Raw genomic sequence first — 27,970 nt, forward strand, 5'->3', positions numbered from 1 at the left:
TTTCTTCTAGCTCAATGATATTCAGTCTAATTATGGTCACAACTGGAAAGATTAATTTTTAAAATATAACTGTGAAAACATAACATACTCAGGATCTAAAGAGCAAACTGTTAAATAACTACACGTGATGATAAATTCACCATTTTTAGAATTAATTTAATAATTCTATCTTTTGGGGTGTCTTGTTTGCTCAGTCAGTTAAGCATTATAGCCTGGTTTCAGTTCAGGTCGTGATCTCAGGGTCAGGAGATCAAGCCCTGTGTCCCGCTCCGTGCTTAGCACAGAATATGCTTGGGAATCTCTTTCCCTCTGCCCCTCCCACTGGTGCTCACTTGCTCTCAATCTTAGAAAACAGAAATGAAATTAAAATAGAAGTCTGTTGTATTAACAGACTTCTACTGAGCACAGTCAAAGATGCCACACTCCATGAGGAATGCGGCCCTGGTTTTCTGTCCTGTACCCAGAATGCTGAGGCAGGAGAAATGGGTCTGCTGTTTATTTCCTTTGTCACAAGGCACAACCAGCACCAGAACACAGCTTGCAGAAGGACAGAGCCCCTCCACTGGGACCTAAACCCTCAATATTCCACTGGGAACATTTAACTCTAAGCTCAGTGCAAAGCTCTGTTCTACCTTTTGGTCAAATCTGGAATGGAAAGAGGTCTGGACTCTAGAAATTCTGGCCTTAAACCAAGTACTATGGACATGTCATATTTAGAAAGATATTAGTTTAAAACAGGAAAAATATAAACTTTCTAAACATCATATTGAAGTTAATATTGGAATCATCTCCTGGTCTCTCCGAGCCATGTTAAGTGAGGGTAACTACCATCGATTTCTTCAAGGGATCGCTGACAGAGTCCATCAAAATCAATAAGACCTGTACTTCCCAGTGGCTTTCATTTTGCCTTTGAACAGGAATCATGGGTGTGGACTAACCAATGTGTATTTTCCCACTCTTTCCTTGTGGCAGTCATCGACATACACTGGTGAAGTGGCTGGTTTGGAGGCAGAACCCAGTCTGTTTCTATGACAACTAAAAATGCTCCCTGGTACTTTTAGGGCTCATGGCCAATGTTGTTTTATTGACATTCTGCATGATCTCACTCAAGAGATGTACCCAGATGATCCCTGCTACAAATGCTCCACATTTCCATGGAATTGGGCAATCCAATAAGCAAAAATTAGCCACAAAGAAAAAGAATTCCCATTTCTACACCTTCCAAGCAGGTTGGAATCCATGCAGCTGGACGGGTGTAGGGTTGAGGAAGCATGGGGTTACGGGGGCCACTCAGCTTTAAGCTCAGCTTGGGATAGCAAGCAAGAAACCATGTCTCATTTACAGTGGTCATAACTGCAAGCAGCACTGAAGGATAGGTGGCAAGGGGAAGGTGCAGTAAGTAAGAGAAGTTCACTCTTCTTTGCTGTCACCTCTAGCCCTAGGATTGCAGTAACGAAAAACAAAACTGGCCAATCTTAAACTGTGTTTTTTCATTATCACGGATTGTTTCCTGAAACTGCACTTGTAACAGCAATTAGCTTGGAGCATACATGGCTGCAGAGGACATCTTTATTAAACAGCAGTGCTTTAACCACCACAAGGAACACTGTTTTCTAGGGTATTACAATTTGCTGAATGCAATAAAAGAACCCAAAGCCCTCTTCTGTAACATTGCTGTAGGTAGCTAGCAGAAGGAACAATCTGGAAGGAAAAAAAAAAAATCTGAACCCCCTACCCAATACAGCCACTTCAGTCAAAGTGTTAGGTAGAAGCTAGATAGGAGCGCTGGAGGGAACACCTTGAGGCAGAGTCCCAGGTCCCTGAAGGAGAATGATAGAGACATGAACTAGAGGCAGGGATGGTGACAAATAAGCTACACATTAAAAGCTGGGGAGCACCACATCCTGACCTTGTGGTTTCTGAGCCCTTGAGCCGACAGACCAAAGAGGCTGTGGAACATGCCCTCTCCTCTTCCACCTTTGCCCCAGGGAAACTTCTATACTCATTATACTGCATCTGCATTGTGGGTACAGCCCTGTAGGATGGAGAAAGCCTGGCATGACAGTGTGTAGTACAAACCTTGTAGGATCCAAAACTCCCCCCTCCTAACCTGTGGGAAGAATTCCCCATGTGACTAGAAGCAGCCTCTGTCAGAGAACACCACAAAGCACTTCACTGCTCCTCCCAGACCAGAGAGACCCAATAATATCTATTCCATAAACAGCCTAGGGGCCGCCTCCACCTCATGGAACTGACCACTCGCCCACCTTGAGAGTCTGCCTCTGCTTTAATAAACTGCTTTGTGCTTGCTAGGTTCCTTCTGGTGGTCTTTATTCTGGCACGGATCTCCTCGTAAATCTTCCTGTGGGGAATCCAAGGACCAAGACCTTCATCCCACCCCACCATGTACACTCTCTCACTCGTAACAAAAGCTGTGTATGTGCTCAGTTGATATTATTTTAGATTTCTTCGTGAATATCACGCTATTCTTTTGTCTTTATAGGCATGAATATTGTATTCCCTCTAGCAGTGTATCTGAGAAATCAAAAGAAAGTTCAAATGTGTTCAGTAAGCTCAGAGTTAACGAGTTCTCCTTGATGATCTCTGGTCTTTTTTGAGGCATTACTATATCTGTATGGATTTCTCTAAGGAGTTGTAGCTATATGTCAGCAGGGCCTACTGAAAAAATTCACCTAAATGCTATACAAGCCCACAGAAGTCAGTGATTCAAAACAAATCTCGTGACTTTCCCCACCTCATGCCTTTCCTCAGATATTTCTCCACCACAAGCTACTGATACCTAAGTGTCCATTTATTACTGGTTTGAGTTTGTCAGATTGCCAGCATCGAGCACAATGCCTAATACTTAGACTATGCCTGATAATTACCCGTTGATTATATTAGTGAACCTCTTCTTTCACTGGCTTCATTAAAATCATTTTTTCCCCTCAGTCTGTTGTTATAGCCTCCCTAAGAAGTCTTGCTAATCTTGTTTTTCCAGCATTAGAATCTTTCAGCATCCAGCAGTCACCTTCAGGAGACTAAGGTGAAAGGATTCACGACAAGCCTCTCATCTACCATACTGCCCTTCAGGCATCCTCTGATTTTAGCCATGCCAAAGTCATGCCTTCCATACTTTAATGTCTGTACACATGAAGTTTCTATTGGTAGGAAATACATTCTCTCTATGGGAAAGACTTTTCAGCAAACCCATTGGTCTTCTTCATGGACAAGGGACTGGACTGCATTTCTCCCATGTCAGAGTTACTTCTGAACAAATTCCAGTCAATGGAATGTAAAGGTGAAAGATATAGACTACTTTTAGGGTTGGCCCATGAAAACATCCCATGCACATCCCCCCAAGTGCCCTCACCTTCAGTCAGCCTGATGCCAATGAGTATGGCAAACTTGAAGCTGACAAAAACAAAAAACAAAACAAAAAATTAAAGAGCCGATCTCTCTGGATCACTGCTTAAGAATTCTGTGTCAATAAGAAGCAATTATTTTATGTTTTATGATGAACAAAAATGTTCTCTTAGACCATTTAGATTAGAGGTGTATCTTTATAATTACTAACTGAAGAATGGGAAAGGGTCTGAAATTTTAGCCCACCTAAAAGCTAATTAGTGAGCCTACCAAGGATGCAGGTGAAAGGCACAAGACTCCTGGGTGAGAGAAAAAAAGCTTATTATAGCAATAGCAGTAGCTAGAGGATCAGGGTTTGTGCTGGGTCCCAAGCCCCAATTCCCACAGAGAGAAGCAAAGAAGACAAGGTAACACTTGCACAAGCAATGCGTTGCATTACAGGAAAGGAATCCTAAGCCTAGTGAACTCGAAACTCTGGTAATGGGTGGTAAGCCTATCTCCATGGCCAGAGATAAACATCATGATTATTATACTTGACTCTGAGCATGACTTCATGTTGCTTTAGAGGAAGACTGTATCTCCATCTTCTAAGATTTTGATCACCCTTAGCCTTTGCTCCAGAAGGAGACACTCTATCATGTAAAGCTGCTCCCAACACAAAAAATCTTGAAAAGATTGTTTGGAACCAAGGCACTTGGAACTCTGCTTATAGACATAGAAATTCAAGACACACCTGGAGAATTTTTTCCCAATCCTACCCATGCTTCATTTTTACACTGTCTTGATTTGTAGCAAATTTTCACAATTACGAGGCCACTATGTTGGCTCCTCCAATTACAAACAAAGGCTGGGGCCAAATTTGTTCAACTGATCTCATGAGACATTTAATTAAGACTACTCTCAACAGAACTATAAGCAATAGAAGGCAACTGGCAGTGTTGGCCCTCACCCTCCTCTGAAGTGTCCTAGGCCTAATCAGCTGAATAAATCCTACGCAGTAGAGGCTTCTACACCAGAAACTAAGAGCTGTTTACTTGGTGCCCGTCTTTTGATGGTGGGCATGTTGCCATGCTCACCTCTAGGATGGATCCAGATAGTAATGATGGCATTCCAGTGATGGAGACTTGATCAGCAGCTTGATTCTGGGGCCTCAGCAGAATTTGGGCCTCAGGTGATTCAATCAGCACAATTCATAGCACCCAAACATGTATCTTTGATTGTCAGTCCGAGGATGTCCAAATGGCAGACAAGTTGGATAGGGCATTGATCACAACCCCAAAGTAAGCCAGAAAAATGGTAATAGCCTTGAGTTCTCCTTAATGGGTGGAATAACCACAACCATTTTTAGTTCTTTGCAACTACAGCAGGGGTTTTACAACTGCAGTAGCCCTATGGACATCATCAGGTCTCGGCCATATCACCCCAAACCAAGCCACGGCATCAGGAAAAGCACTGTGAATAGAAGGGTACCATGGAACTGAGTCTGCTTCACGTAGCGGGGTGAGCAGAAGAGGGCAACTGTCACTTTTTTGTGTAAAGCTGAGACTGTGCAGGGGACAGGCTGACGACTTGCTCAAATATGCCATCTCAATTTGATTAGTGAGGCCTGCTGAGATTGTCCTACCTGTTAGTCATTGAGTCCAAGCTGATCTCCCCAAATGGAAATAGGCCAGTCACAAGGCCTCCATCATTCAGGTGTCCAGTTTCAACAAGAACCCAATAGCAAGGTAATACCTGATATTCAAAAGGTATCTGGTAGCTGTGCCAGGGCAGTGAGGGATCTAAAATCCTAACTAGCACCTCCAGATGGAGCACCTGACTTCATGAGAAGTTCCAATTTGCATCATCACCAGTCAGAGAGACATGCAGCTCTTCCTAACTGAGATGATCCCCTCTGGCACATATCACATTACACATCACACATCAATTTTCACCAAATGTTCATATATAGAATCAACAGCAGTACACTGTATTGGCCTCACTCAAAAGGTTACTCTGGTTCTCTTTCCCCACCGTGGACACTGCCCAAACCCCATCAGTTGAAACAGGACTCCCCACCCTCATGGGACTGAGCAGGATGGGGACTTTGATCCTTTATATGACAGCCATAAACATTTGAATCCTCCCTCTCCCCAAAGTTCCCCAGCATACTCAGATGGGCAATTTCTAATTATCATTTTTCCTTAAAGCAGATGAAGGGGGAATGCTGGGAATAATCTGGGGGCACAGAGGGAGAAATGGGTTCTGAATCAGTAAGACACATTTACTTTCAATTTTGGGTAGCACAGTAGCTCCTTACCAGCTCAATTAAATCAACCTGCAATGTTTGGAAAGCACACAAAGCCCTACATTATATATCAAAATCATCATTACGAACACCATTGATTTTTAACGTGGGGAACCCCTGGACTCTGCATCTATAACTGTGTTGGGTGTCCAGCAGGATAATAGGGTTTGTTCCCTCTGGCTGACATACGCTTGATTTGCATATGATCCATCATCAAGATAACATCTCTTAATTCCTCATACAGTCACAATGTATTGGCTAAGGGACTTCTGCAAAGTGGCAAGGCTGACTATAAAATTCATCTAGAATTCTTTGGCTCCCTTCTCATTCTCCAACAGGTTGCCTTTCAGCACTATTAACACAATCTAGGTCAGTAGGGTCCCCCATATTAGTCAATGGCTGACTCATCTATGGCTCCTCATAGGAGCTTATCTACCCTGGCCAAGTGTCCCCAAGAGGGCCAAAGTTTCTGTATAGCAGGCAGGACCTGCAGACTCAGAGACCTTGTGCAGAACAGGCCAGGCTGTATGAAGGTCCATTACTGCTGTTCCTCCAACACAAGCATTACTTACCCCACCCTATCAACTCCCAACTGAATGAATCAAAGTACTTATGATTCACTTGGTTTCTTTTCCTAATGCTGGCCAAATTTATTCCTTCAATACTCCTAGCAACTCTTGATGAAAAGAGGGAAGAGAAGCTTCAGCCCACAAAGTGTTCATCTTACTACCAGTTGTTACAATGGGTGTACCTGAGACTGACTTCCAGGTGGCCAAGGACGTTCCCCTGCTCCTAGGAAAGTTAACATAACCAAGGCACCACTCAGCCCTTGAACCTGCTTCCTAGAAACTAGACAGCCACTGTCTTCCTAATTTCTCATCATTAACATACAATAAAATGGAAGACCATATTTTGCTCAATTGACTACAAAATCTGATCAGTATGTTTGTTACCAATTTCCATTGACTTCCCTCAAATCCCTTTCATCCGTTGGCAAAGTCCTCATTCAAGAAGTCATGTTTTCCTCTATATCTTATCCTCATTAACAAAGTGTCACAACTTGTGAAGGACTAAGATTATACCCTACGTGCTAGCTCATAAGCAACCCTACCACAGTTTAGGGGTGCCAGCAGAAGATAGGCAACTCTTGAATCCGAGACAAAGGCTTTATTATTTGCATTAATAGTAGAGCATCAGAGCATCGACATTTCCTTGCACTGGTTCCCTAAGCATGACAGGAGCTTGGGAACCTCAGTATTTTATAATGGGCATTAAGCAAACCTGCCCTTTGCTCTATTTCCCAAGGTTGTTTGCTAGACAAACACCTTGAAAAATTATTTCCAAAGAAAGTTAATCAGTGCCTTGCTAATATGTCATACAGAAATGCAGGAGATCCAGGGAGGATTGTAACTCAACATTCTTATGACCTCAATTAATACTTAGCTATTGTTCTCAACAAAACTTTATTCATTATCTAAGGTTCAGTTTGTCCTCAAGACTCTTCTAACCTCCTGAAAGAGAATTCAGTAATTTCATTTCTATGATTCTGTAGAGACTATAGTAAAATAGGTCTGTAATTACCACTTTGCCCATTTCCCATTTTTTTATTATAAACCTTCAGGATCATCAGGGGTGCCTGGGTGGCTCAGTCAACTCAGCATCTGACTCTTGGTCTCAGAGTCATGAGTTCAAGCCCCATGATGGGCTCCACACTGGGTGTAGTCTACTTTAAACAAAAAAATAAGTAAATAAATAAAAACAAGACAAAAAACGTCAGAGTCATCAGAGTGGACACATAAAAACACTTAAATGCTGTTTTTTAAATGAATGAATGGGTGAAGCAAATGAGCTTAGATCTAAAATATACACAAGTAGGACTGACCCTTCACTTATCCTTCACATGTCACCAACATTATTATAGTTACTGGATACATGGAAATGAACCAAAAAAACCACCACTACCCATAACAAGCTTATACTTCAGTGGCACAGGGATCTGCAGGTTACCTTCTGGAAGTGAACGTGGGTGGGGGGGGGGCAATTTTTTTTTTTACACCGAATACATGAGAGTTGATGAATGACTTATATGTTCCAAGGAGTTGCATTAAAAAAAAAAACCTGTACAAGTTACCAACATAGTCTTTAAACAGGCCTATAGTCTGAATTTATTTTTATAGCATTAAAAGCTCTATGTTACTGAGCTCAGTGTATCCTGTTGAACATGGACTAGTGGAGAACTCCAGTGAAAAACAAAAGCTGTATTATCCAGAACAAGGCTTTCAAAAAGCGATGTTATATGGCTGACTGTATGCCCACATCTGGCATCAAATTTCTAATGGTTCACTTTCATAGAACAATAACAAAAGCAATACTATCTTGCCTTTACATGTTGCTGTATTATTCCAAAGCACTTTTCTTTCTACATTTCATCTGTGAAGCTACCCCGTGATGTAGGCAGAGTTGTAAGAGATTAAGTGACTTTCTAAGGTTACCCAACTAAGTTCCCTGGCTCCTTTTCTAGTTTTCTTTAGGATGAGATTAAATATACCACAAACTATTGAGCTTAAGGTTGAGAAATAATGAACCATTCTTCAGCACAGGACATAAATGGGCTGCTTTACTCACATTTTCAATCTTACATAAAATTAAGTGGAAGGCATATTTTGATGAAGATTTCTCTGAAATCTTAATGGGGTGTGTGCATGTATTTATTTTTTATATGTATACACAAAATATACATGTGAGGCTTCTATATATACAGTCAACCCTCTTGATGGTGAAAAAGGATTCCTTACTATTCACTCTACAAATACTGCCTTTTTCTCCCTGCTAAGAGACCACCACCAACCACAGTAGAAATTTCCTGACATAATTTTATATGTTCCACTCACTTCATTTCCTGAGGAGTAATTTCATGTGTAAATAAAGTCTTATATAATGTTGACATATCCGGTTTCATAGCTGGTATTCTTCCCATGGAGAACTGCTACACCAGCCAAATCAAATGCTCTCACTACACAGATGAGCAGTCTGAATCAGGAAGTTGTAGGGTTTTCTTTTGAAATTAAATTGAATTTTTTAAGGGAGCATTTGATGTCCACTTTTCCAAAAGAATCTACTTTTTCCATCTCATCTGAAATATGCGCACGGTACATTTTCTGGTAACATTAAACCCTCCACATTCCCCTATTTGTTGTTTCTTAGATATTTCCCTTTTAACCTAACACAGTCAGAAAGACATAAAGCATTATCATTGATTGGCTAGATAGCCACAGAAACCTTGGTCCTCTGGAGTAATCTAAAGACATTTCTCTCTCCAGTGCCTTTCCGGGATGAAGGGCTGAATCAACAAGGCTGGTATTTGAAACCCTTCCTTCAGAATATCCACGTCCCACTGTTGACTCAAAGGCAATCTCTAGCAGTTTAAGAAGAATTAACTTGTAATAAGGTAAAAATAAGTTTGTAATGTACTATTAAGTCACCTCAAACTTAATGAACAATATACCTTAATTTACAAAATCAAAAGGTAGAAGGTATCCACTTACTGTTTAATAATTTTTGACAGCCAAAGGAAAAATGGAATTTGTGCAATACCTTGTTCCCAACTACAGTCAATGTTTAACAGAGATTAAAAACAAGCTCTAAAAATGTTAACACTCTTCTGTGTGTATACATACTAATATTTGTTGTAGGCACTAAATGGAAAATTAGGGCTGGGTGTCAGGGTAGATAGGGAACATAATTAAATAGGAATTCCTTCTGGGAATATATAAATTTTATGAATACTTAAATAAGAGTGGTTACCCAAAAAAGCAGAAAAATACTATATAAGATTATCGGCCATATGCAGCTGATTGAAATACAGAATAATGGACACTACAAGAATCAAACTTATTAAAAACTTTTTAAATGAGGTGGGGTGCCCGGGTGGCTCAGTCAGTTAAGCTTCTGCCTTCTCCTCAGTGGGAGGCCTGCTTCTCCCTCTCCCCTCTCTTACCACTCCCCCTTGTGCTCTCTCTTTGAAATATATTTTTTTTAAGATTTTATTTATTTATGTGAGAGGGAGATAGGGGAGTGGCAGAGGAAGAAGCCGACTCCTGCTGAGCAGGGAGCCTGATGCAGAACTTGATGCTAGGACTCCCAGGTCATGACTGGAGCAGAAGGCAGTCACTTAACCAACTGAGCCACCCAGGCACCCTCAAATAAATATTAATTTTTTAACATCTGCATCACTTAAGTTCATTTCCCAGTTGAATAAATTCCACTTTTCAAAGTGTCTTGACCCAGGGGCCCTGGGTGGCTCAGTAGGTTAAGCCTCTGCCTTCAGCTCAGGTCATGATCTCAGGGTTCTGGGATCAAGCCCCACATCAGGCTCTCTGCACAACAGGGAGCCTGCTTCCCTCTCCCCCTCTTCCTGCCTCTCTGTCTGCTTGTGATCTCTCTCTCTCTCTGTCCAATAAATAAATAAAATCTTAAAAATAAGAAAAATTTCTTGACCCTATAACCCAGCAATCACACTACTGGATATTCACCCTAAAGATAACAAATGTAGTAATCCAAAGGGACAATGTTTATAGCACCAGTGTCCACAATAGCCAAACTACAGAAAGAGCCCTGATGTCTATCCACAGATGAACGGATAAAGAAGATAAAGAAGATATATCTATATAATGGAATATTTGCTATCAAAAAAGATGAAATCTTAACCATTTGCAATGATGTGAATGGAACTAGAGGGAATTATGCTAAATGAGTAAGTCAGTCAGAGAAGGACAATTATCATATGATCTCACTGATATGAAAAATTTAAAAAAAAAACAACACAGAGGATCATAGGGAAAGGGAGGGAAAAATAAAATAAGACAAAATCAGAGAGAGACAGACAAACCATAAGAGACTCTTAACTCTAGGAAACAAATTGAGGGTTGCTAGAGGGGAGGTCGGTTGGGGGGATGGAGTAACGGTGATGGGCATTAAGGACACGTGGTGTAATGAGCACTGGGTGTTAGATGCAACTGATGAATCACTGAAGTCTACCTCAGAAACTAATAATATATGTTAATTAATTGAATTTAAATAAAATTTTTTAAAGATCGTGTCTTGAGTGGGTCACCTGGGTGGCTCAGTCAGTTAAGGGGTCTACTCTTGGTTTCAGCTCAGGTCATCATCTCAGGGTCCTGGGATTGAGCCCTGAGTCAGGCTCTGCACTCAGCATGGAGTCCGCTTCTGTAATTTCTCTCCTTCTCCCTCTGCTCCTCCCCCTGCCCATGCTCTTTCTCTCTTTCTCTCAAATAAATCTTTAAATGTCTTAAGCAATAAATGTATAGATATGTACTTAATAGTCATTCACTGTTTTCGTACAAATGCATAACTATATTATAAATTAAATATTATATGAGGACTGAAAATACAGAATATTAACATAGTGAACAGTTTATGAAACACGGATGGTAATCAATAGAAACACAATAAAATGAAACTTAAAAGGAGAAACAAAGTGAAGAAATCAAGAATAGTGCTTTTTTTTTAATTTTTTTAAAATTTTTTATTTTTTATAAACATATATTTTTATCCCCAGGGGTACAGGTCTGTGAATCACCAGGTTTACACACTTCACAGCACTCACCAATAGTGCTTTTTAATGCAAGGATTCTAAATTTATCTTAATGCTTTTACTGGACAGATTATAGAATTCAAAAAAGAAAAACTGCTATGCATTGATATAGCATGAGATCTTGTTTCTGTCAATGGTTGCTGTTATTTACATTATTTAGTTTCAAGAAATAAAATGATTTATTCCTGCATTCATGGCAATTTAACAATAAAATAAACTTTATGAAAAATTAGCCAACATCTATAGCTTTTCCATTACTATGATCATTAACATGGTATTAAAGTTTAAGATAGTAATAAAAGTGTTAATTAGAAAGCCAAGAGAAAAGTTTGACTTGAGATATTTTAAGAATGGAAAGTTACTTGTTCCTTGGTGACTTTGTTAATACATATATATTTTTTAACCACTAAGATTGTTTTTGGCTCCTACAAATAAAAAAGTAGTCAGACTAATTGAAAATATACACATGCACATGCACGCACACACACAGACACACACAAACAGTTTTAGAAAAACTCCAAATTCCAGGGGGAAAAAATGTGATATATCATGTAATACACCAAGTTTCATCATGGAAATCTTTTTTAGGATGATAAACTTCTGAAAATAGTATCTTGTAATAGAACATGCAAATAAGTATGTTAAGCTATACAAACAGCATGTCCTTACAGCCACAAAGTTTAAGAAAACTATTGGAATATGTAATTTTGTCAGAGTTTTCAAGTTCATACACCCAAGCTGGTATAGCAGTGCTTTTGCTGGGGAAACTTGGCTTATTATTTGGATAAGAAGCCACAACTCACTGTTCTAAACAGTTATTTAAATTTGGGTTGCCATCATCATTGACAAAAAGCAATTATTACTTTACATGACTTTTTGTTTTGCCATTGTTGGTTTTATAACTATGGCAAATTATGAAATCAGAGCTGTGCCTTGAGTCTTCAATTTTATAATACTCTTTATTAAGCACAGTAATACTAGAGAATCCATTCAAACTTCAAATAAAATTTTTCAGCTCTTAATGAAGCCCCTTTATCAAAACACTATTCGGTAGTGGGTGTTTTTTGATGGGCAAAAATCAAAATGCCTGAGAATTTGCAAGTTTATAGACATACACCAAAAGTTCTTTGAAAAGAGCACACTAATAATTTATTGTGTCTTATCTCATGATAGGTCAACAGTTTTTTGATATTTGTGAGTGATGAACTGTTGAGTGTTAAAGATGGCAGAAAAAGAGACTAATAGAGATAATACCACGTGCTAGTGAAATTAGGTAGAATCTAGGTCTTTGGAAATTCTGCCTCCTATTATTAATGCGTGTTTTGGTGTGCTGCTGAGCTATACCTTTCAGGACTGAGACATTTCCAGAAGCCGGAGTTTTGGCAGCTGATGACATTTCATTTAGCCTTTTCTTCAGGGACTGCCCTCAACTAAAGAAAGCCACCTCACCCACAGTTGATCTCCTCTCTGTGATGCAACACTGTCTCAGGTAAATGTAGGTGGCCACTGATGGAGCAAATGTGCTCTTTTGGATACCTGATAGAAAGAGCATGAACAATCCCAGTGGTTTGGGACAAAACTGAAAACATTCATAGAATTTCCCATGGCTATACTAACTCTCTTACCATCTCTCATAATATTTTTCAAGGGATATGAAATATCAGAGACATTCTTCAGAACATCACACTGATTCACTCTATCAATGAATAAAGTTCTAACAGTATGAAAGGATACTCAAAAGTGTATTAAAAATATGCAAATAATTCACAAGACTTAAGTGTTTATTTTTTTTTAAACTTGGGCATCTAAACAAAACAAAAATGCTGAATATTCAGTATAGAATTCAAAGTGTCAAACAGTCCAATCAATACAATCCTGTCTCTAGGGCATATATTGCCCCAAATGCCAAGCGTACCACCACTCCTCTATTTCAGAGCAAGGGCAGAAAAAAGTAATAAAACATGGCAGTCTTTCACAATGAGTTCAGGTATGGGCTCCTAGGTCTTCTCAGCACAGCCATCTGCTTTAGTATCCACTATCTCTGTAGACACTAGTTACAGTTACCTATTACCAATGATTGAACCTAACAGACAAACCCAAAACCTATTTGTGATATTCAGGGTAGTGGAAGTGTTATCATCACTGTTAACCTTAAATAAAATACAACTCCTGGTTATTTTACTAGGGAAAAAAAGGGGAGGGTTATTCAGGAATACCAGAGAAAAGCAATTTGGGACAAGCGAGCGATGACAAAACCATACGCAAGTCTGGAGAACAAAGGTAAGGAACACTCTTTTAAGACGGAACATGGTGATTGGGGAGGCTGTTATGAACAAAAAGTCCATTGTTGTAAAACCAGAAGTTCAGCTTTTTCCTGGCTGATGTATAACAATCTCTTCACTAGCTGGTCTGTTTCAGGAGAGGCAGAGAAAAGGAAAACCTTTCTTCCCCCTGGTGGGCTAGTAAACTAGTATCAATCTGCAAGGTAAGTTTCATCCTGTTGGGTCTGCAACTGACAAGCAGTGCTAAAACTGAGTGCTGGCCCTTCTGGCCTCCAACTCTTTATGAGTGAAGTATCCTTTCATTACTTGTCACATTATTCTGTATCTTATTTACTCCTCTATGAAATGAGAGCATAAGGGGTTGATATCCAAAATAAATATAGAGCTTAATATACCTCAACACCAAAAATAGTAATAATACAATTAAAAATGGACAGAGGACCTGAAAAGACATTTTTCCCAAGAACACATACAAATGGGGGCATCTGGGTGGCTCAGTCAGTTAAGCATCTGCCTTGGGCTCAGATCATGATCCTAGGGTCCTGGGATCGAGTCCTGCATTGGGCTCCCTGCTAAGAGGGAAGTCTGTTTCTCCCACAGCCCCTCTCCCCCAGCCCGTTCTTTTTCTCGCAATAAATCCTATATACATATATACATACATATATATCAAACAGATACGTGAAACTATACTCAATGTCACTATCATCAGGGAAGCACAAATGAAAACCACAAGGAGATATCATCTTACACCTATTAGAATGACTAGAAACAAAAAAGTTGAGAAATAATATGGGACGGTAAGGATGTGGAGAAGAAGGAATCCTCATGCACTGCTGGTGGAAATGTAAATTGGTACAGCCAACACGGATAACAGTATGAAGGTTCCTCAAAAAGTTAGAAATAACAAAGGATCCGGTAATTCCACTACTGGGTACTAACCCAAAGAAAATGAAAACACGAACTCAAAAAGAAGTAAGCATCTCCATGTTTACTGCAGCATTATTTACAGTAGCCAAGATATGGAAGCAATGTAAGTGTCCCTCGATGGACAATGGATAAAGAAGATGTTCTTTACACACACAGAAATACCGCTCAGCCATAAAAAAGGATGAGATCTTACCATTTACAACCACACAGATGGACCTAGAGGGTATTTTGCTAAGTGAAATAAGTCAGACAAAGAAAGAGAAATATCATGGGATTTCAACTACCTGTGGAATCTAAAAAACAAACAAAAAGCAGAAACAGACCCCTAAATACAGAGAACAAACTGATGGCTGCCAGAGGGGAAAGAGGTGAGAGGATGGGCAAAATGGGTGGAGGCAAATGGGAGGTTCCAGTCTTCCCGTGATGGAATGAGTAAGTGACAGGGAAAATTACAGCACAGGGAATATAGTCAATGGTACTAAAATAGCGTTGTAGGGTGACCAATGGGATCCCCACTTGTGCTGAGCCTAGCATAACGTACAGACTTGTTGAAGCGCAGGGTTGTACACCCGAAACTAATGTAACGTGTCAACAATAGTTTGATTAAAAATAAAACACTGACAACTCTTTGAAAAATCACTTGAAATAAAATGGAGATCATAGTAGCTGTGAAGAGTTGCAGCAAAGCCGCATGTGGTGCTGTACATAGAACGGCCATCAGACAAACAGGCCCAGGCAGCCATGTTTTTGTTCATTCACTTAATTCTATCTGTGTAGCTAACAGACAAAACCCTAGGCTAGAAATCGGTCAAAGAAAGTCTGTTTGGATTTGAATATCCATTTTCATGGAGTTACCCTAGTTAAAACATTCCTAAAATAAATTATTGTAGTAGTTTTTTTTCTAACACAACTACCGAAGCAAATCTTAGAAAGGCTTTTTTAAAGGTTTTATTTCTTTATTTGACAGAGAGAGACACAGCGAGAGAGAGAACATAGCAAAGGGAAAGGGAGAGGGAGAAGCAGGCTTCCTGTGGAGCAGGGAGCTCAGTGGCTAGATCCCAGGACTGTGGGATCATGACCTGAGCGGAAGGCCGACGCTTAACGACGGAGCCACCCAGGCGCCCTTAGAAAGTCTTTTAAATGCCATGGTGCAAGGGCCATCCTGTATAGTAGTAAACAACTCTGGAGACAGAAGACCTGGCTCTACCATACACTTTGATGCACAAATTTTAGGAAATAATTTGATTACTGTTCATTATCCTCTTTTTCAAATGGGAATGTGACTCACCTCTGAGCCAAGCGGTCCTTCTCTTATACGTGTATTGTGAAGACTGAATAGGAATATAAAATATGTAGCTTGGTGTAGAGTTGGTACTTGAACAGTGTTTATCACATGCCCTTCTTAAGGTTAACATGAAGACGCAAATATTTTAGAAGAAGCATAGCTTAACGGTATTTCATTAGCACTTCAAAATGTACCGGTCTGTTTAAAATATACAATGAAAGGAATCATTGTCGATAGCAGAGCAGATTACCTTATATAGTTCTAGCCATAATCAAAATAATACATGGAAATTATTCAAGGTCTTTCAGCAAAGAGCTCAAAACTCTTCAGAGACATGATCCTATTCTGGAGCCTGCCAACAATTTTATCCACCTCCAGGGCTGACACCATCAACTCCACCCATCCTGTTCCACTTGGCAATGTCAACCTCAGTTTGAACCTTTGAGAGGCGAGAGAGGGGCACTCACTTCATTAAGAGGGTAAATAAGAGCTCAGATTCAAAACCTGGCTGAATAATGCCATAAGTGAACACAGGAGTCACAGTTATTTACTTGTTGGAAATGTTCTCCTGGGGGGGAAAAATGAATTTAAAAAGCAAATTAAATATATTAATAATTCTAATTGGCCTCACATGCTCAAGGCAAGAGTATCAAAAAAGGTCCCTGAAAAGAAATAAAATAAAATAAAATAAAATAAAATAAAATAAAAGGCCTCTATCCTCTCCACAAGCTAGATTTCTTCTTTCACCCCAAGGAGCTTCCTTTCTACCTTAAAGAATAGTTTTAGGTATGGAAGATCCAATTTAAAAAAAAAAAAAAATGAAGAAAACAACAAGAACAATGTAGCTCTTTTTGTGGAACACAGAGCCAGAGGAGGACATCACAGGGTCAGGTTTAAGCTGACCCACACCCTTAAGCATGAGACACTTCCCAAAGCCCAAAAGCCACCCAGTTACTCATTTTGTCACCATTCTTGGAGTATACTAATTATTCTAATTACCACTATAGGAAATGGAATACAGAAGTTCCTGACCTCAAAATCCATCAGAATTTTCAGAAATCTCATCACTTGGGACATTGAAAATATATGGCAATAAAATATACTGAAACCCTCAAAGTGGGGTCTTAGATCATTTCGAAAAAGTTAGGGCAATATGCATGGCCCCTTGAGGCATGGAGTCCATGGCAGGGCCCTACAGGTGGTAATGTCTAACACTTAGACTTCTTTGTCTCTCTACAACCTGTCCTCCTAAAGGCTTCCACATCTCCGTAAGTGGCATATTCTCCTTTTAAACACCTCCTACAGACTGAACATATGTTTCCCCTACAAATTCATATGTTGAAACCCAACCCCAAATGTGATAATATTTGGAGGTAAGGCCTTTGGGAGATGATTAGGTCATGAAGTGGAGACCTCATAAAAGGAATTAGTGCCCTTAGAAGAAAGACTCTGGAGAGCCCCCACTACACATCCCCCACATGGGGACAAATAGAAAAGACAGAAAGACCGCTCTGAATGAGGAAGTGAATTCTCACGACACCAGATCAGCCAGCACCCTGATGTTGGACCTCCCATTGTCAAGAACTAAGAAATAAATTAGTTGTCTATAAGCCATCCAGTCTATAGTATTCTATTAGTCGTCCCAATAGATTAAGGGAACAGTTAAAGCCTGAACATAGACTCATCCTTGACCCCTCTCTTCTTCATGCACCCTCAGTCAGGTCAACCAGTGAACCATGTCCCAGCTTTGAAATAATCACCTGTGCCCTGGATTCCTGGAAGAGCGCTGTAAGCTGCTTCTCTGCGTCTTCTCTTGCCACCCCCTCTTCAAAGCAGCAACCTTACTAATACTTTCAAAACATAAAACCAATCACATCATTCCTCTGGTTCAACCACCTCCATGACTTCCCATTTCCCTTAAAGAAAAATCCAAAGTTTTTACCATGGCTGCTGAGGCCTCCAAGATGTTGTGCCTTATTAGTTTTCTGGGTCCCTCTCCCACTCCTCCTCGACTCCTGCTCCAACCACACTGAATTCCCTGCAGCCCCTTGAACACCTGTGTAGCTGCACTTTTCCCACTGGACTGCTCTTCCCTCATGTATCTCTGGGGCTCACTACTTCACTTTCTTCTTGTCTTTGTTCTTTGAAAAGCCAATATGATAAAAACAACAACAACAAAATAATCAAAACAAAACAACATAAATCTTACCACCCTTAATCTTATTATTCTTCTAGTACTCATCACCCCCTAAAATGCTGTGAGTATGTCTATTTAATTATCTATTGTCTGTCTCTTCCCATTAGACTAAGAGCCATGAGCGTATGGACTTGTTTAAATTCACTGTTGTATCCTGGCTCTCTGAACAGAGTCTGGCATATGGAACATGCTCAGGAAACACTTATGGAATAAATGGATATGATTTATTCAATCAGAATTTATAGAAGTTAATCATATAATAACGGATGTTCACACCATGGCTTAGAAAACTAACAAGGATTCACTAAACATAGTGTTCCCTTACACACTGAAGAAGACAACTGGAAGCATTATTTGCACATGAATTGTCCAAGGGAAGCTTTCAAAAACCCAACAGGAGTTGCATGTGGTAAAGAAGCTTCAACAAAAGAAAGTTAGGTCAAACATCTGGACCACTGCTTTTCTAAAATATAGAATGTACTGTAAGGCTAAGGGAATATACATGCTTCTGTTGTACAGATTCTCCCGGGCAGGGTGGCGTAGAGTTGAAATTTTATACTGGTATTACTGGCTATGATAGACCAAAATATATCCAAAGTCTTGACCTTGAGGGCCCAAACACCTGCCAGTATACAGGAATGCAGCATCTTTGGGGTAGCGGGGGTGGGGGAGGGGAGTTCCTATGTTAGAGAAGGAAGAGTTGTGATCATTGCTATCAGCATCAATTACCAAGGGTGCCACAGAATTCTGTGACTACTAATAAGCTGGACTTTCTTTCTTCCCTTCACTTGATAAGCCATGGCCTACTGCAGTGAACAAAACAGACAAAAGACCCCTTCTTCATAGACTTTATAGCAAAAAATAAAACTAAATATGTTCTAAGTGTTACAAAGCAAAAAAATGAAGGAAAGGGAAGAACTTGGGGGACAAGAGACACGCTGCAAGTTTACAAAAGAAGGTGAACTTCAAGAAAAGAACAGAAGGAGGTGATGGGACTGGGTACCAAGTTATACAGAGGCCTTGAGGAAGGGTCTTCTAACACCTAGTGCCATGTTCTCCAAGTTGACTAGGGGAAATGCATCTGGTGTGTTAACTGGAAGAGCCAGAAGGCTACTGTCAAATGGAGAAGAGTGAGCAAGAAGCAAAATAAAGTAGTAAAATAAAATAAAATAAAATAAAATAAAAGGTGTTGGTAGTATAGAGAGCACCTACGTAAAGACTTATTCCCAGGCAGATGGAAAGCCACTGGAGCACTTTGAAACAGAGGACTGACAGGATCTGAGGTGTATTTCACTGGGCTCTCTCTGGCTACTGTATGAAGAACAGACTGAAAGAGGCCAGCATGAAAACAGGAGACTCAGAGACCCACAAAAGTCTGCAGCAATAACCCAGGTGACGGAGGACAGTGGCTTGGGTTAGGACAGTTGAGCAGCAGGGGAGGCAAAACGAGATCGTGAAGGTACAACCTTTCACCCTAAGAGACTATCTCCTGACTCCCAGGCTAGGCAGGACAGATGAAAAACTTATACCCCGATTTTCCCTTGAAGTCTGACAATGTAAAATGCAGAGAAAGTCAGAATACGTCCGAGAGGGGAGGTACAAAAATAAATAAATAAAGAGGAAAATAAATTGCTAAGTTTATTCAAAATCTGCTTCTTCATTAAACTCCTTTCCACCTTCATTGTGAACACTACTGCTGTCTCCCTGTCTGGAGCTTCGAATCCAGGGCAGGCCTGGAGCAGAATTCCATTAGGTGGCCTGGCCACACCTCCTTCTTCCTGAGGCCGCTTGCCTACAGCAACCCCAGCTCTGCCTTCGGTTAATCTCTAGACTGTTTCTCCCTCTGACTTCTCACCTGTCTCCACTTTCTAACACACTGACCTCTCCTGGCCCTAATTCCAATTAAAACTTATGTTTTGCTTCCTCAGGGCTCTGAATCCAACTGATGAGGTTGCTACCAGCTTTATTACCCTTTCCTTTCCCGGTGGCCGATTTCATTTTGGAGACGCTGAATCGCAAACCTCAGAGGTGTCTCTAATGTTAGAAACGTGAGCAGGCTGGTAAAGGGTGGTCTGGGGCTGCTGAATTTCTGATCCTTCTTAAATCACGTCATGTGTGTATTTGTTCATTCCATATAAGCTGAAATCTAGCCCTGCTTAAATGTTCTCCGTAGAAGGGGAAGCAGGGGGGGAAAAAAATCAATAAATTATGTTCCCTAAGTACAGTACAGCTGATATGCACACTTTACTTAAAAGTGTTCCATGTACTTAAGACCATGTCTCCTTCATTCCACCACCTCCTATTCTCAAGCTGAACAAGGGGAGCAACAGGATACTTACATAAAGGTTTAACCTGTTGGGTCAGTCTAAAACCCCCCCTGCATTTCCAGAATTCAGCTGGAACCTACCCAGAGAACCCAGTTCTGTTTCAGACTCCATTTAAAGAGACAAAAAAATTAGGTAAGATCTGCATAGAAATTAAAGTAGCAGGCACAGCAAGGATGAGAGAGGGTAGAGGACTAGAAATATCAGGCTGGAGTAGAGAGAGAGAGAACTAACGGGCAGTTTCATAACTTGTAAAGGACAACCTTACAAAGAATGGGGGTCTCTGTCAGTTTTTAATTTAATGCAGGAGTTAAATGAAATAGCAGATAGAGTACAAGAATAAAATTTTATGAAAAGGATGGCTGTTAAATACTTTGAAGGGTCATTGACGGATGACTGCACTAACACGCTTGGAGGCAGCCACACATCCCTTTTTAAGTGGTCCTAGTTTACACCTGTTGCCTTGGGGTAATTAACATTACCCTCTTTTACCCTCAAGGTACCCAAGTTGGGACCATGAGTTATAGGATCATCGTACCTAAATTCCCTGCATAAACTTATTTTGAATGAATACAGACTTCATTTCACTATACATCCCTTCTAGCTCTCCCAGAACACAGAGTTTTTCATAGTGGCAAGAAGATTCCTGGCTCTAACCCTGCCTATAATTTTCAGTCTCTCCATGTGACTAGATGACCAAGAAGAACCACAAACTAGCAAGGCCATTGCTCCAAGAATCCTTGAATCCCAATACGTGGGCCTCCCTAGAAACTGAACCTTTTCTTGTGCCTGTGTTTCTATAGGCAGATCTGGGCAACGTGAAGAAGGAGACTTGCTTTCAGCACTACTTCCTCCAGAGCTGCTTCCTGACTTTTATTTATTTTTTAAAATTTTCTATCTTGCAAAGGATCAACCATCCTCAGAAGTATCCAAACTTCAAATCACACCAAAATTTTCCTGACCATGTCCATCATCTGTCAGGACTATGGGCTTGGTTATCAAAGTGCCATCCTCACCCTGATGTAGCCCAAAATAAATTCTGGGTGGGCAGACACTCCCAGACCTCTCACCTAGCACTGGAACCAACGCGAAGGCACGTTTTAGCAGTGACACCTCTTAGGTTCTGACTTCTCACTACCACTTGATGAAGTGATCAGCCTAAGGGAACGCCGTTATGCTGGAGAAGGAAGAGACACCAGGGAGATATTTAAATAGAATTAAACAGGACCTTCTATGACAAAGTTTTGTTGTGGGACCAAATACTGTACACAGAGCCCTCTATTTGCCTAGTCATTTGTTCCTGAATGTGCCCAGATTATATGCTCTTGTAATCCAAAAAAAAAAAAAAAAAAAAAAAAAAGAACCTGCCTAGAGATTTAACAGGAAAGTTCAAGTCCATATGGTGGAGATTACTGTGCACACTCCACTCTCACCCTCACACCTGGGTATAACCATTCAAGTGAGTTCTGGACAACGGAGTGAAGCCAAAGTGTGTTCCTGACAGAGTGGGGCGGGGGGAGAAATACAGGGGTCTTCCCCACGATCTTTTCTTCCCCGTACACCAGCTAAATGCAAGAACATAGTGTGGAGCAGGGCCATGCGGAGGAGCCTAGGTCCCTGAATGACCAAATCATCTACAGTAGATTTGAGTAAGAAGTCACCTGGGATTATTTGAAACTACAGAAAATGTGTAACTGTGCATTATAGTGATTAGATCATTGGATACTAAAACTCTTAAGATTTTGAGTGTGGAGTCGAGCTGGAGACTTGAGAGTCTCCGCACAATTAAAGGGCCTTTAAATAACCACTGGGAGGCCTGGTGGGAGAACAGGGCATTAACCTCCCTAAAACTGGCTTCTATTTCCTCTCATCTCTGGCTTTTCCCAATGTTCAAATATCTGGCATCAAGAACAAACAAACGAAAATTTCTATTCAGAGGAAAGACTTGATTTTGTTTTTAATGATAAATAGGAGCATTCTGTGGAAAAATAAACCATTTCCTACCATCAGAAGGGGTTCAGATCTATAAAGAATTCCTGAAACTCAACACACACAAAACAGACAATCATATCAAAAAATGGGCAGACGATATGAACAGCCATTAGATTTCTAATTTCCAAAAGGCTTTTATGCTTCATTGATAACCTTTTCTTTTTTCATAACATCATGTTATGATGGTGTGAAATAGTTTCTTGAGTCTCTTTGAAAATATTTTTTTATTTGAACTATTCTACTGAATTATGGGCTTATTAAACTATTTTTGTTTCCCATGAAAAAAAAGAAGGGGTTCAGAATAACAAACATGAAGTGTGCGCATTATTTTGACCTGAACATAATCTAGGTCCTTAAAGACTCAGAAGGAGCATTTTACCTCCCCATTAATTGCCTCTAAGAATTCATACAGAGGGCCTGGCCCAAGAAGACAGCTATCAGCGGACATAACGATAAAGAGGAAAGCTAGAAATGGTAAGCGGAGGCGAGCTTGGCAGGACCTGTTTGTTCAAGTATCTAAGCCCCACAGTCTCCGCAGATCCTGACACACACACTTCTGTACCAGCCTTCTGCTCTTCCCATCTTCCTGTGAATTATCTTCCTTCCCTTTGAAACTTTAGACCCCTACCCTCTTTTGTTTGGTTCAGGATGACATGTAAACATACTTGCCTGTCTTGGAGCCTCTCGTGTCTTTGAAATTAATTTTTCTCCTGTTAATCTGTCTTAGGTCAATTTGACAAACAGACCAGACCTCCGCACCAATGCCCCCAAAAAAACCTAGGAAGAGAAGGAAAATTTTTTGGTGCTTCCATTAGTGACCATGAAGGGACCTTCTGCAGCTGGATACTGTTTACTCTGGGACTTTTGCAGCTGAGAGATCCTAGGACCTCGGACAAGCAGCAGCAGAAGGTAAGAATTCTTGCCATGTCAGTCTCCCAGATCTCTGCCTGTGGGGTCCAGTGGAAATAAGAGTAGTGAGTCCTTTTTCCTTTTTACAGTTGAATTACCAGGAAAAAAAATACTGGGTGAACTAGTTTCTTGGGTGTAGTAACTCTGGCAAAGATTTGGTTTGAGTATTCTTATTTTCCTATTGATTTCCTTCCCCCAGAGATAGTTGTTACTTTGCTTCTGTCATCTTGTTCTGTGTCCGGAGAGCTTGGCTTTAAAACCACGGAGAATATTCTCTCTAGTTGCCACCAACCAAAAGATACATGTGTCAGTGTGAATCCAGCAGAGCCAAACAGGATGTGGATCTGATAACAAAACTAGACTTGGTCCAACTTGAGCTGGACGGGTTCCAGGGTGAGGTGGCATTCTCTTTGTCCAACTGTGGCAGCCCTTAGGGGATTTTGTCATTAAAGGATCCCCGTCCATACAAGATCGTGGTCATCTCCATCTTCATTGTGCTGTTACTGCTGGGAAAGTCCTACTCTAGGGGCACCCGCCCAGTGCCACGGATTAGGGGGTCCATGACTGGAGGCAACTCACATTCGCATGAGAAAACAGACTCAATTTGGACTACACCATTCTTACCAGCTATGACAATGAGGGTCTTTGGCTTTCTTAGGCTAACCTTTGTAGTGAACTTTCTGGATTTTGTGAGGGCAGCACCTTTTACACTCTCCTTTGGGATGGCTCTTGCAGAAAAAGGCTTATGGTTTGAGTCCCTATTAAGAAAATAAGATCCTGCTCATTAATGGCCACATGATAGATCCTTTGAATTGGCTATATTTGACAGAACAAATTTTAATAGAATGCACACCCTAAGTAACTGTCTTATCGGTACCTATGGAAAGACCAAATTAAAAAGAAGATACAAGAAGATACAAGGATTATAATGCTAGCCTTAGGGATTTTCTTAATAGAAGAACAGAAATTAGGCTTATAACAAAAATTAAGCTCTATGCCCAATGTAAACTCCCCTTCTTAAAAACTACCCCATCTCCTCATTCAGTTCCCAAACCTCCTGCAAATAATCAGGAAATAGATCAGCTTGAAGCCAATGTTCAGGGGGCTAATGGAAGCAATAGTAAAGTTTTTTACTCCACAGTGAATTGGTCTAAGGTTGAATTGTGCACTCAGGAATGAGAGTTGTTCAATGTTTTATACAGACTTTCCTAACCTCCTGGGGTTGACAAGACTCTGGAGAATTTTCTGGCAAATTGCTACATTATTCCCTTAAATAACTAAGGGAAATTAAAATTAAAATTAATGAAAAATCTTGCCAAATTCTGACAGATACTAGAGTCTGCAGAGGAGACCTTAGGAAAACTGGCAGAAGCCAGCTAGGAGCAAAGATTCTTGCCAGATTCAGCTCTCTTGCCTGTCTATAAGGCCCAGTCAAGAGAGGAAAATAAAATTTGACATCCCTTCCTTTCCAATTCCAGATTTATTGGTTATTGATCCTTTCTCCCCCAGGGACCAGTATTGCTTTCTTGCTTGTCTCACTTTGTGTCCTGAGAATCTGGCTTGACTTTCCATCTGCCTGGACCCTGCTGACTAGGCTGTCGGTTCTTTCTTTTGGTTGGTTATCTTTATGAGTGAGGCTAGATTTTGTGAAGCTATCCTTTGTGCCTTCCTTGAGGACACCTCTTGGGTCCACAGTTGTTGGATACTGCCAGAAATATTTACTGTTTGTCCCAGCTGAAACATGACAAGATATTTGAAAGAATTCAATAACTCTGTGGTTAGAAATCTTGGTTCTATTGGAAGCTGATATGCATAGCCTAATAGGCTATTTGAGACCTTCTTCTCTAAGCTAAATGTGTCCAGAGAAAAAGGAAAACATTCCAGTGTAGGTGGATGGATAGGTCAGACCTTCATCATCCAAAGTACAGCCCCGTTCTTTGAGGAACTAAAGCAACTGCCCTTATCTTTAAAATCAGAGGGGGAGACAAACCATGAGAGACTGTGGACTTGAGAAACAAACTGAGGGTTTTGGAGGCAAGCGGGCTAGGGGATTGGGTGATCCTGGTGGTGGGTATTGTGGAGGGCACATACTGCATGGAGCACTGGGTGTGGTACAGAAACAATGAATTCTGGAACACTGAAAACTAAAAAATAAGTAAAAATTTAAAAAAAAAATACTACTGATTCTTTCCAAATACAGGAAAACCTCTCCTCCTAAGCTGTGACTCACAGCAATTTAGAAGAATATATCTTTATGAGATATCCAAAAGGGTGTAATAATAATTTAAATAATTTAAATAATAATAATATACATTAAATAGGATATAATATAATAATTTAAAAAATAATAATTTTCTTGGGGCACCTGGGTGGCTCAGTGGGTTAAAGCCTCTGCCTTTGGCTCAGGTCATGATCCCAGGGTCCTGGGATCGAGCCCCATATCAGGCTTTCTGCTCAGCAGGGAGCCTCCTTCCCCCTCTCTCTGTCTCTGTCTGCCTCACTGCCCACTTTTGATCTCTATCAAATAAATAAATAAAATCTTTTAAAAAAATAATTTTAAAAAAATAATAATTTTCTCTATAATCATCCTATTTTAATTTATTAAAGTAAACAGACTAATTTGTTCACTGATTAAGTCCATTTTTAATAAATTTGGCCTGATTATGTAATTATAGCAGAAATAGTGATGGATCATGTAGGCTCTTTTAAATCTGCTTTGCTGGAACTTGTGTTTTGTTTTTATTTTCTTAACAGAGAGAGAAAACATGAGGGAGGGGCACAAGAAGAGAGAAGCTTAAGCAGGCTCCACTCTCAAGGCGGCAGGGGTGGGTGTGGAGGGTGGTCTCAGGACCCTGAGATCATGATCTGAGCTGGAATCAAGAGTTGGTCTCTCAACTGATTGAGCTGCCTAGGCACCCTTACTTTTGCTGGAACTTTTTATTTAAAAAATCTCAGACTGAATTTTTAAGAGCCTCTTGAGTCAAGGAAGTCAGGGCAATGGATTTTTGCCATCAGACTTCACCAGCAACACCTATAGATTGAGGTTAATTCTTATCTTCTTGAGGTCTCCCAAACATACTGAAGTTTCTATTCCTGCCATTAAGTGACCTTATTTATCTGGTAAGGCTACCAGGAACCCTGTAAGCAAGTTGCCAGCCTGATTTTTCTTTTCCCCTCTCAAGGGGTTTTATAAGCTCCATAGTTTAGCTCCTTAAAGCTGTCTCATCATACCTGAGTTTATGCATGTTATTCTCCAAATAGGATAGTCCCATCAAAGCCTTGGTAACATGATCAAAGTTTCCAATTATATCTTACTATAAGGTGAGATTCTTACTGAACTTAGACAAATAACTATAGTCCCATGAAAATAAGAATACTCCCAGAGAGTTTTCAAATTCTGGAGGGATAATGTAGGGAGGAAAGATGTAAAAAATATATATGAGCAAAGATTAAACATTGAATTGCTCAAGCCATAATTTTTCTTTTTAATTTTTTCAGTGTTCCAAGATTCACTGTGGATATCAAATTCTAGCCCTGTTAATGGTCTTTGAGATTTTGTTTTCTACCTATAAATTGAACTAGATCCTGAATTCTTCCAGCTTTCTTTCCAATAGCTGGCTACAATTCTTCAAACTGACACTCTTCTCCTAATTTCCTGACTTAGAATCACAAAGAACAAAAATTGCCCTTTTCCCTAAGCCATGCAAGCTAAAGTTAGGCAATTTGCTATGAACTTCGGAGAAATCACAACAGTCCGTGTCTAAACAATCTTCATGCCAGTTGCCGAGTGACCACCTGGAAAGATCACCAGAGGCACTCAAACTACAAAGCAGGATTATCTATCAGACTTCCTCTGCCTGTCCTCACTCCAACTGAAGCTACTTCAAACCAGACATCTAGAAATTTTCTCGACTAGCTGCCTTCAGAACTCAGAAACTAGAATTAGTTTGTCTAATCACAAACCATTTTTTCCCCTTTGTTTCCATAGACATGTCCCTTACTAAAAACCTGATTGTACCATAAACTTAACTTTGGGAGTCCACCCGCATCACCATCTCCTGAAAGGAAACAACTGTTTAACTGAAAATACCTATTCCCAGGATGAAAGAGACAGGTTCAGTGAGATGGAGTAATCTAAAAACTCAGCTTCTGGACTGTCAAACTTCCTGGTGAGGTTTTATAGGTGGGATGAAGGGGGTTCAGAATGAGTCTCCCCAAAATGTGTCACTCTGACACACAGATTATTTTGAGCTGAAGCCAGTCAAGACCCAAAGACTCCAAAAGACTTTTTACCTCCCCATTAACTGTCTCTAAGAATTTAGATTCAGAGCCTGGTCCAGGAAGAGAGCTAACAGCAGAGAGAACTCTAACTATAAGAATTATAGGGCAGGTGTGGTAAGCTAGGCGAAGTACCCCAGAGCCTGTTTGTCCAAATTCCTCTCTGTGTCCCACTGTCTCTGTGCGGCATGACAAATCTTTACCAAACTTTTCGCTCTTTCTATCTTCCTATCAATTGTCTTTCTCGTCTTTGAAGCCCCGGATGCTTACTCCCTCTCTCATTGGTTTGGGGTGGCATATAAGCCTCAGTTGCTTGACTATCCTTAAGCTTCTCTTTTTGTGAGGCTCCTTTAGGTATGAAATTATGTATGAAAATATTTTTTTTCATTTAACTAACAGACTAGCCCATATATTCCATATATTCAACAATTCATTCATTCACTCATTCACCCTTTGGAGTGGAAAACAGTCATTAACAAGAGAAACAGGTAGGGAGATATGATCATTTA

The 27,970-nt window shown here is 40.3% G+C and overlaps 1 protein-coding gene across 3 annotated transcripts in view; it reads right to left on the bottom strand.

Annotated features, from left to right (window-relative positions):
* HMGCLL1 (3-hydroxy-3-methylglutaryl-CoA lyase like 1) overlaps positions 1 to 27,970 on the bottom strand; it is a 193,936-nt gene that overhangs the window by 146,163 nt on the left and 19,803 nt on the right. The window contains exon 1 of one of the 3 annotated variants that reach the window (XM_082731244.1): positions 4,443 to 4,598. The exons of the other annotated variants lie outside the window; for them this stretch is intronic. Coding sequence (XP_082587370.1) covers positions 4,443 to 4,475 — 33 coding nt within the window. The 5' untranslated portion in view covers positions 4,476 to 4,598. Of the gene's footprint in view, positions 1 to 4,442; positions 4,599 to 27,970 lie in introns of those variants that run through there. 3 annotated transcript variants of the gene reach the window in all.

The sequence above is a fragment of the Mustela nivalis genome (genome assembly GCF_964662115.1).
Source record: "Mustela nivalis genome assembly, chromosome: 5".
Taxonomy (NCBI): Eukaryota; Metazoa; Chordata; class Mammalia; order Carnivora; family Mustelidae; genus Mustela; species Mustela nivalis.